The sequence below is a fragment of the Accipiter gentilis genome, chromosome 14, assembly GCF_929443795.1.
Source record: "Accipiter gentilis chromosome 14, bAccGen1.1, whole genome shotgun sequence".
NCBI lineage: Eukaryota > Metazoa > Chordata > Aves > Accipitriformes > Accipitridae > Astur > Astur gentilis.
Genome location: NC_064893.1, coordinates 33,046,452 through 33,059,763, shown reverse-complemented (window position 1 = coordinate 33,059,763; position 13,312 = coordinate 33,046,452). Strand labels below are relative to the sequence as shown.

Genomic DNA, 13,312 nt, shown 5'->3' with positions numbered 1-13,312 from the left:
GGGGGGGGGCAAAGGGCACCCGCATGGCCAGCACACCCACGAGGGTTGTGGGTGACCCCCTCGGTCCCCCAGAGCCACCAGCCCCATCCCCAGCTCCCCCTACGCCCCCCACCCAGCCTCGACCCCCCCCCCCCCACGGTGGTGCTGCAGGGACCCCGGCGCAGGGGATGGGACCCCTCACCCCAGCACGGCCGGAGCTCCAGCCTGGGGGGACCCGGCGATGCTCCAGCACGGAGCTGGGAATGGGACCCTGCCCGGGGCACCCGGATGTGGGGGCTCCCCAAGGCAACACACCCACACCAGACTGAACCACGCTCCCGGCTTTAATCCCTGCCGAGGACCCCCCCTGGCAGGTTGGGGGTCAGTGGGTCCCACGGCCGGGCAGCTGTGCCGGCCACGGGGCCGCGGTGGCATCGGCTCCCCCCTGGCTGCCAGCGGGATGGGGGACGGGGACACGGCTCGTGGGGGGCCGGCAGGTTCCCACGCAGTGACTGGTCTTACGGCTTGTACTGCAGGTCCGTGGCGATGAGCATGAAGCCCTGCGGGGAGTTGGGGTGAGATGGGGGGGGACATGGGGGACGAGGGGGGCAGCGGGGTGAGGGGATGGTGGCAGTACCCACCTCCTGCAGCGAGAGCCGGGCGTTGAGTGGGCTGAGGCCGTGCAGGGTGGGCAGGGGGACGCCAGCCTGGAGCCGCTCTGTGGGGAGAGAAGAGCCGTGAGTGGGGGGCAGCCCCAGGGCAGCCGGGGGACCGGGACAGGATGGGGACAGCACTCACTGTTTGCCCAGGGCACACCAAAAAGCCACAGCCCGAACTTCAGCAGGGTCTCCAGTCTGTTCACCTGTGGGACAGGCAGCCCCCTAAGCCTGGCATGGGGCAGGCAGAGGGGGCTGCAGTGCAGGCAGGGTTCAGCTCCCCTACCAGCACTGCACCCGCTGCCTGTGCAAGTGCTGGCCTTGCACGGGGTCCCCAGCACCCCCAGGCCCCTCCCAGACCCCCAGACCCTGCTCCCAGGGTGGTGCAGAGCACAAGGTTCCCCTCGGATGCCCCATCGTGCCCCAGCAGAGCAGCTCACCTCCACCGGGCCCACGTGTGACGTCACCTGTGACACGCTGAGCCTGGAGGATGAGAGCAGGATGAGAGCCAGGCACAGGGACGGGGACTGTCCCATCCCAGGGCAGGAATGGACTGAGCTCCATGGCACGGCTGGGAGCCCGACAGAGAGGGTCCAGCTGAGGACCTAACCAGGGTACCAGTGCCAGGGCAGCAGGCATGGATGAGAGCCGGGGGCAAGAGGGGTCTGAGGAGGCGATACGGGACATGGGGAGGCAAATGGCCAAAGGTGGAGAATGGGGGGAGCTTCCCGGGTACGCCCCAGGGGAGGCCAGACCCAGCACGGCACCGGGGACTCACCCCTTCAGGCTTACGGTGCCTCCGAGCCTGTTCCTGGTGATGGTCGGCTTCCCCGTCACGTTGGCATCCTGCAGCAAGAAGAGATGTTGGAAAGACCACAGCAGTGCCTGCAACCCTGCATCGCACAGCATCGCCCAGCATCACCCCAGCATTATCCAGTATTGCCCCAACCAGGAGCACAGGCAGATCAGCCCCAGCTAAGCCCTTTGGGGCCAGGCCCTGGATCCCCGTGCCGTGGCAGCACCAGCCACTCACGATGTTCAGCAGAAAAGCAGGGACGCGGGTGGCGTTGGGCAGCACCACGAAGGTCTCGGCAGAGCCGAAGAAGGCACCGTGCAGGGCATCGGGGTGGCAGGAGAGCAGGGGCTGCCGGCGAGCCGAAAGGTGCAGCTCCATGGGGTGGTCCGGGTAGCGCTGCTGCAGCTGGGAGAGACCAGGGCTGAGCTGGCACGGAGCCACACTGGCACCGCTGGCACCAGCCTGGGCTCCCAGCAGGTCCCCACCACTGCCCAGTGTGCCCCATCACTGCCCTGCCCTGGGCTGGGTGCAGACAGGGTGGGCAATGCATCCTGTCCTGCCCATGGTCCACCTGCCCACGTCCTGTCCTGCACGTGTCCTATACCGACTGCATCCCATCCTGCCCATCCTGCCTGCATCCCATCCTGTGTCCCACCTCTTCTGCAGCCCATCCCCGGCCCTGTCCCTCCTGAACCCTGTCCCTCCTCTGTCCCATCCCATGTCCCATCCCGTCTGCGTTCTGTCCTACCCCATGTCCCACCTGCTCCCCCTCCTGCCCATGTCCCATCCCACCCGCACCCACCTGCGGGGAGAAGAGCCCCATGCTCTTGGTCCTCAGCTGGAGCGGGAACCGCCGTGGGAGCTGGAAGGCAGCAGAGGGGTTGGGGTGCTGGGGCCACAAGGCACGGGCAGGCATGGGGACACCCCGGCAGGACCCCGGCAGAGGCAGCTCTGCCCCACAGCCGTGGCCGGAGCCGTCCCTACCATGTCACTGGAGATGTTCTTGCGCAGGACCCCGGCCGTGAAGTACGTGAAGGCAGCCGAGTTGGCAACGAACTCGGTGACAGCCAGCAGCAGCATGGGCTCCTGCGCCGTGGGCAGTGCTGTGGGCAGAGCGGCAGGCAACGCCGCGGGCACCGCCGAGGAAGGTCTCTGCTGGGACTTGCCCACACTGAAGAACTCCCCCTGCGCAGACAGACGGACGGATGGACGCGAGGCTCAGCCTGGCTCCCCCGCACCCCATTCCTGGACCCGGCCCAGGGATGTCGGGGATGACATTACCTTGAGGGCGATGTCCCCGTGCTCCGCCGTGATGGCCGGCTGCCCCACCAGGGAGTGGTCGATGGCGGCGAAGGCGTCCAGCTGGGTGGATGCTGCAGGGACATGGGGATGGTTGGGGGGAGTCGGAGACCACCAGCCCCCTCCCACAGCCCCGGCTCTGCCGACATGGGGGCTGATGGGATCCGGCCCCACAGTGGGGTCCTGCTGACCCTGCTGGGCACCAGCCTCCTGCACGGCCGCCCCCAGACCACCCTGCCCAGCCCCGGCCCCAGTCCCTGGGGTCCCCTCACCCACTTTTCATGTCCTTCAGGGCAGCCTCCAGCCTGCTGACACCCTTGTGGACCTCGAGGCAGAGCTGGAAGCAGAGCAGGGCATCAGTGAGCCCACAGATGGGGGTCCCCAAGCCACAAGCCACTCACTGGGCCTGCCATGGGAAGGGATGGGGACACCGACACCCCACAGCACAGGGGCCGAGCACTCACCTGCTTGTTCAGCTCCTGCCTCAGGGCTTTCTGGACCAGCGGCGCCAGCGGGTTGTAGAGCCAGCTGTGGGGCAGAGCCGGGTGCTCAGATCACCCTGGGGTGCCCCAGCTTCCCCCAGACCAACATCCTGGCCAGGGACACGAGGGAGTCCCTGCATGCCAGGGACAAGAGGGAAGCAGGGGGTCCTGGCATCACCTGTGGCCGTAGTGAAACTCCATGTGCAGATCGGTGCCACGGGCGTCACAGCCTGCGCTCCACACTGTGGGCCGGCCGCTGCCGTCCACGCTCACCCCCAGCACCGCCACCACGGCCAGGTCGTTCATGCGAAGCTCGACGGAGCCTTTGTCCTGGCTGGGGACAGAGCAGGTGAGCACAGGGCCAGCAGTGGCCCCGAGCCACCCAGGTACCCATCCCTGTGCCCTGCGCACACAAGGACTCACATGGTGCCCAGCTGGGCTCCCCAGTCAGCGCTGAGACGGATGCGGGCGCGCTGCACCATCAGCCTCACCCCCACGTCCTCGGCAAAATCCACGGTGGAGTCGTTCATCTGCAGCTCGTGGATGCGGATCCTGCACGACACGGGCAGTCTGGGCTCACGGCTGCGCCCAGGGCACTGCCAGGATGGGAATGGGGACAGGGACCGGGACCCCGTGGGTGGCTCTTACCGGGGCACGGCGTAGGTAAGTGTCCCCAGGAGTGGGCTGTAGTAGGAGCCCCTCAGGTTCAGCTCATGCTCCTTCTGCAGCAGCGACTGGAGAAGCTCCAGCCCAATCTGCCGACCTGGGGCAAGGCAGGAATTTGGGGGACAGTTGTCAGGGAAGGAGCTGCGGTGCCAGTGGGGCGAGCAGCCAGGTCCAGGACACCCCTCCATCCCCCATCCCAGGTGGTCTGGACATGGTCCCCTTCATCCCCTGCCCAGTTTCCCCAAGGGTGGTCAGGGACACGAGACCCACCGAATTCCAGCGCCTTCCAGGTCAGCTGGGCCTTGATGCCGGGGTTGGTGCCAGTGATGGGCACGCAGGCTGTCAGCAAAAGCAGGAGGCAGAGCCATGCCGACCCCAGTATGCCTTGGGGATGGTGCTGGGACCTGGAGGCTGAAGCAGAGGACATGGCTATGGGATGTCCAGTCGCTGCGGAGACCCCGTCCCTGTGCACCAGCCCGGCCAGGACTTATATCGGGGACAGAGAGCCTGGGGTGACATCAGCCTCCTGCGCACACACGGAGCCCACCGCAGCACTCTGGCCACTGAAAGCCCAGCCTTGCCCAATACATGACTCAAAGGGGAAGCCGGGTCTCCCGTTGTTCCCCACTTGCGCCTGTTGTGGGAACGGAGGAAGGCAGGGTCCCATGCCGTGTCGCTGCCAGCCCCCCACCCTGGGAGGGTGTGGGAGCTGGGGTTACCGGCCATGGGGGCACATGGCTGGCACGTGGGGACACGCAGAGACCCAGCTGGGCCAGGGTCCCAAGGGGCTTTGGCTATGCCCAGCCTGGGAGTGATGGAGGAGCAGGGGGATGTGGCGAGTTGGTCCTGGGGCAGGCGGGCTGCACTGGGGGGACAGGGCTCGATCTGCTTGCACTGGGGAGCAGCAGCTGTTCCCACTTTGGGAAGGGCTCTGAGGACCCTGGGTAGGGGCACCCGAACCCCAGTGGGGGGTTAGGGTGGCCGGGACACGGTGGCAGCCCCCAGGGCCATGGCATGACCAGAAGGTCAGGACAGTCAGAGTGAGAGCAGAACTGTGCAATCCCCTCCAAAAAGCCCTGGCCGCAGGGGAAGAGCTGCCCATGCTCCTAAACCCGTCCTCCAGCCAGGGTGAACTGGGAGAAGCGTGGCTCAGACAGGTGTAGGTCGCTGGATGGTGCCATGGGCTATGGCTGCCAGGGGTCCAGCTGCCTGCCTGGATCCAGCCAGGGAACAGCACCAGGGACCCAGGGACCCCTCCGGGGGGGGGGGCCAGGGCCCCATCCCAGCACCATGCAGGGATGTAGGTCCCACGGCTGACCTCACCGCCAGATAACACACCTTAAGGTCCCCTCAAGAGCAGCTGCCCACTTGCATGGGACCCCCCCAGTGCCACCAACCACAGCTGCAGCGATGGCCACAGCCCCCAGCAGCATCCCAAAGGCCAGCGCTGTCTTTGGCCCCCGACCCCACGTCCACCACAGCCCCCTCCATCCCCAGCTGCCCCCGCCCTGCACCAAGCCTCACCGTGGCCGGTGGTCGCGGTACCCCACGCCGTGGGGGCCACATGTCCCGCTGTGGGTCCCGGCTCCGCCATGTCCCCAGGGCCGTGCATGGCAGCGAGCAGCAGTGACCGACTCTGATGCCGATGTCCATCCCGGGGTGGCCGGGCTGGTTGGACCAGAACGTCACCCGGTTCCTTGGTCACTAATCCCTTCCGGGATGAATCAGGTCCCATGAAAACAATGAGAGATGGGTCGGGGTACAGGTGCCCACAGGGCTGGGCCCTCCCTGGGGCTCTCCTGTGCATCCTGGTGCAGCCGCATCCTGCATCCTGGTACGTGGCAGGCAACTCAGCCCTGCCAACCCCGCTCCGAGCATCAGCCGGCTCCACGCAGCCGCTTCCCCTGCTCTCTGGCTATCCTGGCCATGCCAGGGCCCCGGTCGTGGCAGCCCTGTGGCAGCGCCACGCCGTGTCCCCGTGCCCCAAGCAGGGGACGATGGCCGAGGCTGCATCACAAGGGCTCAGCCGTGGGGCACAGGGGGCTTGGGCAGGGCGGTGGGGCAGGGATGTGGGGGGACACGTGGGCCCGCACAGAGTCCCTCTCCCTGTAGCTCCAGCTGGAGCTTCCCTATGTGCCAGAAACGAACGGGCAAGGACGGCACCGGGGAGCACGGCACAGATGCAACCGGTGCACCGTGGGGTGGGGAAGAGCCCCAGCACCCTGCACAGAGGGTCCCTGCCTGGGCCCCAGCAGAGCCCCCAGGCCCCGGTTCTCCCGGCCCCAGGACCCTCCGGGAGGGCGGCCCGGGCCGGGCCATGCAGTGCGAGCGGACACCGGGAGAGGGACCCACTGCCCCGGCACCAGCAGCTCCGGAACCACAGCCACAGTGACGGAGGGGACACCAGTGGGGATGATAGAGGGGAGCTGGGGGTTGATGGCGGGGTCACCAGGGGGATGATGCAAGGGACACTGGGGAGCTGATGAAGGGGACCCATCTGATGATGGAAGGGACACCAGGGCTGATGGACAGGTTTATCCACAGTCCCCCCTGCATGTCCCCCGCTGCTGTGTCACAGCCAGGACAAGGTTGGCCAGGCCAGGCAGTGTCCTGGTTCCTCAAATCACCTGCCCCTGCTCACTCCCCTGCCAGGGGATCTGCCAGGCTGGGGAACCCCGAGTGGGCACATATGGGCACGGACACACAAATACACATGGAGCTGTGACCATGCCCGCAAAGGTGCAAACACAAACAAATGCTCATGCAGAGGTGCACACGCCTGCAGCCAGGGCTGGTCAACCCCTTCCAGCCCCAGAGACCCCCAGCTGCAGGACCCTGGGGGGCAGCAAGGGCCCTGCCAGGGCCAGCCCCAAGTTGGCTTCCTGTGCTCAAGGGTGGCTGGGGCAGCAGAAGCCCCCCCAGGCACCCCAATTTGCCCCCACCAAGCCCATAGGAAGGTCCGTATACATCCATTGCAGAAGGCAGCGCAGCCCCCGAGGTGTTTGTGAGTCACGGGGCAGCTCAGACCAGCACAGCTGCCCGGGGCACCCCCAGCCCATGGGGTTGCCCAACCCCTGTTGCAATTTCCTTCTCCCAAAAAGCTTGTCCAGCTCCAGCCCCGGTGGCAGGGGTTGCATGAGGGCGAGCCGGAACCGCAGGGGCAGCACCGCAACGAGCAGCACCCCAGGACTTGCACCCACTCTCCCTCGGGGCAGCGCAACGGGACCGTCCCCTGCAGCATCACCCTCCCACAGCCTCACACCCCGCAGCCACCTGCGCCCCGGTCTCAGCCCTGACCCCGTTGAGAAACGGGGCGAGGGCAGGTCCACGCCACTGCCCTGGGAGACCGGGATCCCACGCTCCTCGCCTGTGCGCAGAGCCCCACACCTGGCTCCCAGCACCGTCCCCTCCGTGTCATCGTCCCATCGAGGCGCCTGCCCAGGGGAGACGTGTCCCAGTGCTGCTGCATCTTCCCACCGCAGAAACCGGGGTGCAAACCATCTTCCCTTGTGTGCCTGCCCCTGACACCCCATGTCTGAGGCTGGGGAGTGAGAGGGGGAAGCAGGACACGGAGCCCACAGGAGCCACCAGGCCCTGGAGGGGTTCCGTGGGGGCACAGTGCTGCGATAGGGACGGGGCACTCGCAGACACCTGGGCCCCACCAAAGCAGCACACTGGGAGGAACTGGAACCAGCCCGTGGGAGACCCCCTCCCCAGCACCACCACAGGGGCCCAGCCCCAGCACCCCACAGCACACCCGCCCAACCCATACTGGTCCGGATGGGCTCCCCCCAGTTTCCTGCTCCCTGGGGCCATGGCCCCGGGGTCCAGCCCCCCCCCCGGGAGGGGGGATAGGAAGCAGAGGCGTGCCTGGTCATCAGGGCTTGTTTAATAACAAAACTCCAGCTATTGTAGAACAATATTCTCCAGCATCATTGTAATATACAATACGGGGAATGCTCTCAGCAATCTGAGAAGGATACGTCCCGCGGCCGCCGGGCAGCACCCCCGGCCCGGGCTGCGGGGGGACCCCTCCCGGGGGCAGCCCCGCCAGGGGAGGGGGCCGCGGCTGCCGGTCCCCGCCGTGCCGCGGGGGTCCCGGGATGCAGGCGAGCGGCGGCGCTCGGGGCCGGGGTCCCGGGGGTGTCCGTGACGGGTCCGGAGCGGTCTCAGCGGCAGAGGATCCGGTCGGCAGCGGGCATGCACGGAGCCTGCGGGAACCGGGAGGGGGGCGAAGCGGCCGGTCAGTGCTGGTCAGGGGGGGCCCGGGGAGGGAAGAGGAGCGGGAGGAAGGGACCCCACCACCACCCCGCCCCGGGAAGGAGACAGCGCGGTGCAGAGATGGGGGGGGGGGGGGGGGGGGGGGGGGGGCGGGGGAACCCGGCCGGGCCGGTGCCGCCGGGCCGAGGGGGGGGGGGGGGGGGTCCGCACTTACCTCGGGGGGGTCCCCGGCGGCGGCGGGGCGGGGGGGCCCGCGCTGCAGCGCCAGCTGCAGGTCCCAGATGTAGTCGATAACGTGCTGCAGCAGCTCCACTTTGGAGACCCGCCGGTGCCGCGGCAGCGTCGGTACCAGCGCCCGCAGCCGCGAGTAGCAGCCCTTCATGTCGTACAGCAGCGCGGCGGCCGCCTGTTCCGCCGCTCCCGGGGACACCCCCGGGCCAGGCCCGCAGCGGGCGGCTTCCCCGGGTCGTACCGCCTTCAGCGAGCCGCCGGCGCCGGCGGGCAACGGCGAGGGGGCGGCGGCGGCGACCTTCATGGCGAGGGGGCGGAGGGACGGGGGGGGAAAGGGGGAAAGACCGGCGGCGACGGGACCCTGCGGGCGGACAGCCGAGCGCGCGCCCCGCCGCGCCAATTATAGAGCGCCGACGACGGCGGGGCGGGGCCGCGGGGAGAGTCGCGGCCAATGGCGGAGCCGCGGGGGTGGGGACAGCCCCGCCCTCCCCATTCATCCTCCCCCGAAGGGCGGAGCCTTAAAGGGGCAGTGGCGGGGAGAGGGCGGCGGCGGCGGCGGCGGGGGGGGGGGGGGGGGGGGGGGGGACACCGCCCGCCCCGATGCCTTCCCCGCCATTATCGTGGGTCGCTGCCCCGAGGCCCCCGCTTCCCCTCCACCCCCCCGGGGCTCCCCACAGCCCCGCTCGCCGCCGCCTCCCCCCCCCCAGGCCTCCCGGTGCCCCTCCAGGCGCCCAGCCCCCCTGCGCTCCCCGGGCCCCCCCTCCCTCCTCCCCGGCGGCTCAGACCGTTAGACGCCAGGGCCGTGACGTCACCCATTCATAAAACCCCGCGCGCTGTCAGCGCGGCGCCTCGCGGGCGGTGCCCATGGCGACGGGGGCGGGGAGGGGGGGGGCACCTGCAGCCCGGCCCGGGGGCACCGGGACCCCCCTGGGGACACGGGCATCCCACCGGGGACAGCCCGTACCCCGCGACCCCCGGCCCCGGTTCGCCCAGGGTCTCCCCGCTCTCCCCCCCCCCCCCCCCCCCCCAGTCCCGGAGCTGAAACCTCTGCGGAGGCGGCGGCTGCCGCGGCGAGGGCGGGGGGGGGGGGGGCTCCGGGTTTGGGTCCACCCGGGGGGGTCACGGCGCTGGGTGCAGCTCGCGTGGGGCACCGCGGGACCGTGGGCTGCGAGCGCGGTCCTGGGGCGGGGGGGGGGGAACGGGAGGAGGTGCCGCCGGTGCGGCTGCAGCCTCCGTGCGAGGCGGCCGGTCCCTGCCCCGAAGGGCTGCAGACCTGGGCGGTAATTAGCGTTCCTGCTCGTTCCCCCCGCACCTGCAGGGAGGTGCAGCCAGCGCCCTGCCAGCAGCGGGGCCGGGAGCCCCGGGGGGGCCCCGAGCAGGACCCCCCCGGCCCATCTGCCCCGCGAGTTCGCGGGGGGAGCGCTGCCACGGACCCCCCCGAACAGCACGAAACGGTGCAGCAGCGAGCAGGGGGTGAGCAGGCTGAGCCGCGGCCTCTTCAATCGCTGCACACCCCCACGGGTGTGCGTGCACATGTGCACACAGACGCTGTGTGTGCGCAGACACGTGGATATGCACATGTGTATGCACACAGGCACACGGATGTGCACATGTGTATGCACAGACACAGGCACACGGATGTGCGTGCACGCATGGAGGCACGCACATGCGCGTGCACGCACACACAGATGTATGGGCATAACACAAACACACATGCACGGGAAGATTCACGCACACACGCAAACCTGTGGGTGCACACACGTGCACGAACACGTCCGTAAGTATGTGCATGCACACGCACAGAGGCACGCGTGGATGAATGTACATAGATACGCACACATACATGCACGTACATCTAGGCACTCTCACACACACAGACACCCCATCTTACACACCACGTGCCCGGGTGCCAGAGCAGCCCCTGCCACCCCCCATGTACCCCGGGAGGCCGTGCCGCGGGCCCGGCTGCACCGCTGCATTGTTGGCAGCAGCAGCAAGAAGCCGCGCTGGGCTCTGCCGCGAACAAAGCCGGCATGGGGCTGCGGTACCCCGACAGCGCGGCTCCAGCAGACCCCGACCCCAGGGGGATGGGGCTGCCAGGGTGGGCTGCACTGCTGTGATGGCACTTCATGGTGGTACAGCCACAGGGACAGCCCGGACACGTTGTGCCCTTCCTGGCTGGATAGTGTGTCCTGCAGGCCAGATCCAGAGTGGGTGCAGAGGGCCACAGTGCCCTGCCCTTAGTGGGGGTGGGCTGGGGGCCAGACCCTCTCGTGCTTGGCCGTGCTCAGAGCAGCTGCAGCCTCCCCAGGCATGCAGGGAGCTGAAGGCCTCCCCTCCTCTTCCTCCTCTTGGCGGGGACAGCAATCCCGGAGAACATGGATGGACTTTAACCCTGCTAGCCTGGCTGGGGGGAGCCGCATCCCTCTGTCCCTCCTCCCTGCGTCCCCCATCCCAGTGCGGTGGCGGTTCCCAGGGTGGGCACGGCGTTGGGGTCGCCCCCTCCATTCAGGGCTCGGCGGAGGGCCTGGTGCTGCCCGGTTCCCACCGCGGCTCTCAAAGCTGCTAATTAGCCCCCATCTGGCGGCGGTGGCCGGGCCGCGGCGGGGAGGCTGGGGACATTGTGCGCAGGAATGCCTTTCAGTGCCGCCGGCCGGCCGGGTGCCGCCAGCTGCGCCGCCAACAATGCGCCATGGCCGGGACGAGCCGGCCCCCGCGCCCTGCCTGCCGCCCTGAGCACCGGCCACGCCGGGTGGTGTGGGGACCGGGACGGGCTTCTCTGCCGTGGCGGGTGTCACGGCACACACGGTGGCACGGTCGCCCTGGCTGCCGGTGGTCCCGGCCCTTGGGATGCCGCCGGCTGTCGGATGTCCTCGCCACGGCCCTCTGTGTGTCGGGGTGGTGGGGATGGAGATGGGGTTCTGGGGTCAGGACTGCCAGCGTGGCCCCAGGACGCTGCCCTGGCCACAGCTGGGCACGGGGTCCCGGCACGGCGTGTCAGCCAGCGCGGCCGGTGTTGTCCGGCAAGACAGATAGCTTCATTTCCATGTCAATTCTGGGAACGGGGCACTCAGCACGGTAACAGCGGCCTCAGCCATATGGCGCTGGCTGGGCTCAGCCCGGTTGGAGGGGGGGCGGCTGCTTTGCGCAGAGCAGGGGTTGCCCGGCAGCCGAGCACATCAAAGCCCCCGGCCGCCCCCCACCCTGCCGGGACCACACAGGGCACGGCCACGCCAGGCCGGCGAGGGGCCGCCGGGGGCTACTTGTGCCGCGGCGATGATGGGGGCCAGCCGGCACCCCAGCCCCGGCAGCACCCAGCCTCGTGCTCGGCACGCAGGGCTCCGCAGGGCTGCGAGCAGGAGGAGGGAAAGCAGCGTGGACACCACGGGTCAGGCTGCCCCCCCCCCCCCCGCCCAGTGAACGGGACCCCCAAACCTGGGCTGCTCCTGCCCTGGCTGGGCTTGGGCTCCATCCAGGTCCCCTCACCCCATGATCGGTCCTGGGGACACGCACGCCTCTGCCCTGGGGCTGCGCAGAGCCTCCAGCTCCCCGTGCCCGCGGGACGGTGCTGAGCTGCGGCTGCAGATGTGAGCCGGGGGCCGCCGGCACAGCTGGAGCGTGGCCGAGGCCTGAGAAAGCCCTTGCGCGTTCCCTTCCCGCCTTCTCCCTTCCCGTTCCCGGCTCCATCCGCTGCAGGCCAGACCAGCTGGAGCCAGGCAGCCCTTCCTGGGATTTATTCCAGCTTCCTGCCCCTCCTCACCGGCCGGCCCGGGCTGGGGTTGCTCTCCACTGCTTCCTCTCCCCTGCTCGCAGCCGCCAGCTGGGCGCCACCGCCAGCACCCACCACCCAGCAGGACCCCAGGTCTCACTGCCGGCACCCCCACTGCGGCCGGGCATGCCCGGCTCTGCACGGTGGGGCACAAGGTGCCGCACCGGGAACTGTGGCACCCGGCACCCATCCCACCGGCTGCTCTCCCATCCGCGATGGGGAGGCTCCGCAGGGCTCTGGGGACAAACGACCCTGGTGTCACCCCTCCTGCCCCAGGCACCAGCACTCCCCACCCATGAAACCACCATCCTGCTGCCCGGCATTTGCACCCAGGGGTGCACCCCCAGCTCAGCCCATCCCACCTTGCTGCAATCCCTGGCAGGAGCTTGGCATGAGGGGAGGGTGCCCAGGAACTCCCCTTGCCAGTGGGCACCTACATCAGTGCCCTGAGGGGGCCACGGGCAGGGGGGGATCACCCCAAACCCCATGGCTGCCGGCAACGGGGCAGGCTGTCTCCGGTCCCTTCCCCGGCTGGATGCAGCTCCGTGGATGGAGGTTTCCTGCCGGAGCCGGTGCATTCGTGTTTCCGCAGCTCCCCCCACCCCAAGCCGGAGGGACCCCCTCGGCGAGGGGAAGGTGGCCCAGCGGCGGCCCAGACAGAGCGGAGCCGTGCGGCCACGGCGGTGCTGGGAACGGAGATGCCACAGGGTCCAGGTGCAGTGGGCGAGCGAAACCCAGGGCCACCGAGGCGCCGGCTCCATTGGCGGCTCCTTGCAGGGCCCAGCACGCTTCCTTCCTTCCAGCCCGGCCCTGGCTTATCGGCTAGGCAGGGCGAGGGGTGACCCTGCTCTCTCCTCCCCAGACCTTCCGCTCCCTGCAGCCCCAGGAAAGCTCCTGGCTTACTGCCGCGCTCCCACCGCACGTACAGCTGGCACGAGCTGCCCCGAGCTCTGATGGGGAACAGGATGATGCCGGCGCTGGGCTACCGTGTGCAACCCCCAGCCTGCTCCTGCACGCTCAGAGGGTCCGGAGGCTGCAAGGGAATGGGTGGGAGGCCAGCATGGCATCAGGCTTCCACCACCCAAAGCCAGGGAGGATGCAGAGCCTCGCGGGATGCGGTGCCAGGCCCGCACTGGGAAAGCATGCACCATCACGCCGTGGTGGTGAGCGGGGCCCCAGCTTGGGGCAGGGTGCTGCGCCCCACGGCAGAGCC

The 13,312-nt window shown here is 69.3% G+C and overlaps 2 protein-coding genes across 2 annotated transcripts; both read right to left on the bottom strand.

The window, feature by feature from the left end:
• Nucleotides 1-419: 419 nt before the first annotated feature.
• On the bottom strand, nucleotides 420-4,305 carry LOC126045684 (bactericidal permeability-increasing protein-like). Its single transcript, XM_049817097.1, has 15 exons — nucleotides 4,149-4,305; nucleotides 3,861-3,975; nucleotides 3,636-3,764; nucleotides 3,391-3,546; nucleotides 3,195-3,258; nucleotides 3,007-3,067; nucleotides 2,713-2,804; nucleotides 2,416-2,616; nucleotides 2,234-2,293; nucleotides 1,669-1,836; nucleotides 1,414-1,481; nucleotides 1,076-1,118; nucleotides 778-841; nucleotides 621-697; nucleotides 420-539 (listed from the first exon to the last, which is right to left on the bottom strand). Exons 1-15 carry the CDS (start codon nucleotides 4,303-4,305, stop codon nucleotides 498-500), a joined length of 1,497 nt encoding a protein of 498 aa, XP_049673054.1. The 3' UTR covers nucleotides 420-497.
• A 3,444-nt stretch (nucleotides 4,306-7,749) lies between these two features.
• Nucleotides 7,750-8,713, bottom strand: ID1 (inhibitor of DNA binding 1). The gene is made up of 2 exons (XM_049817504.1): nucleotides 8,314-8,713; nucleotides 7,750-8,089 (listed from the first exon to the last, which is right to left on the bottom strand). Exons 1-2 carry the CDS (start codon nucleotides 8,632-8,634, stop codon nucleotides 8,048-8,050), a joined length of 363 nt encoding a protein of 120 aa, XP_049673461.1. The 5' UTR covers nucleotides 8,635-8,713; the 3' UTR covers nucleotides 7,750-8,047.
• Between the last annotated feature and the right edge of the window lie 4,599 nt (nucleotides 8,714-13,312).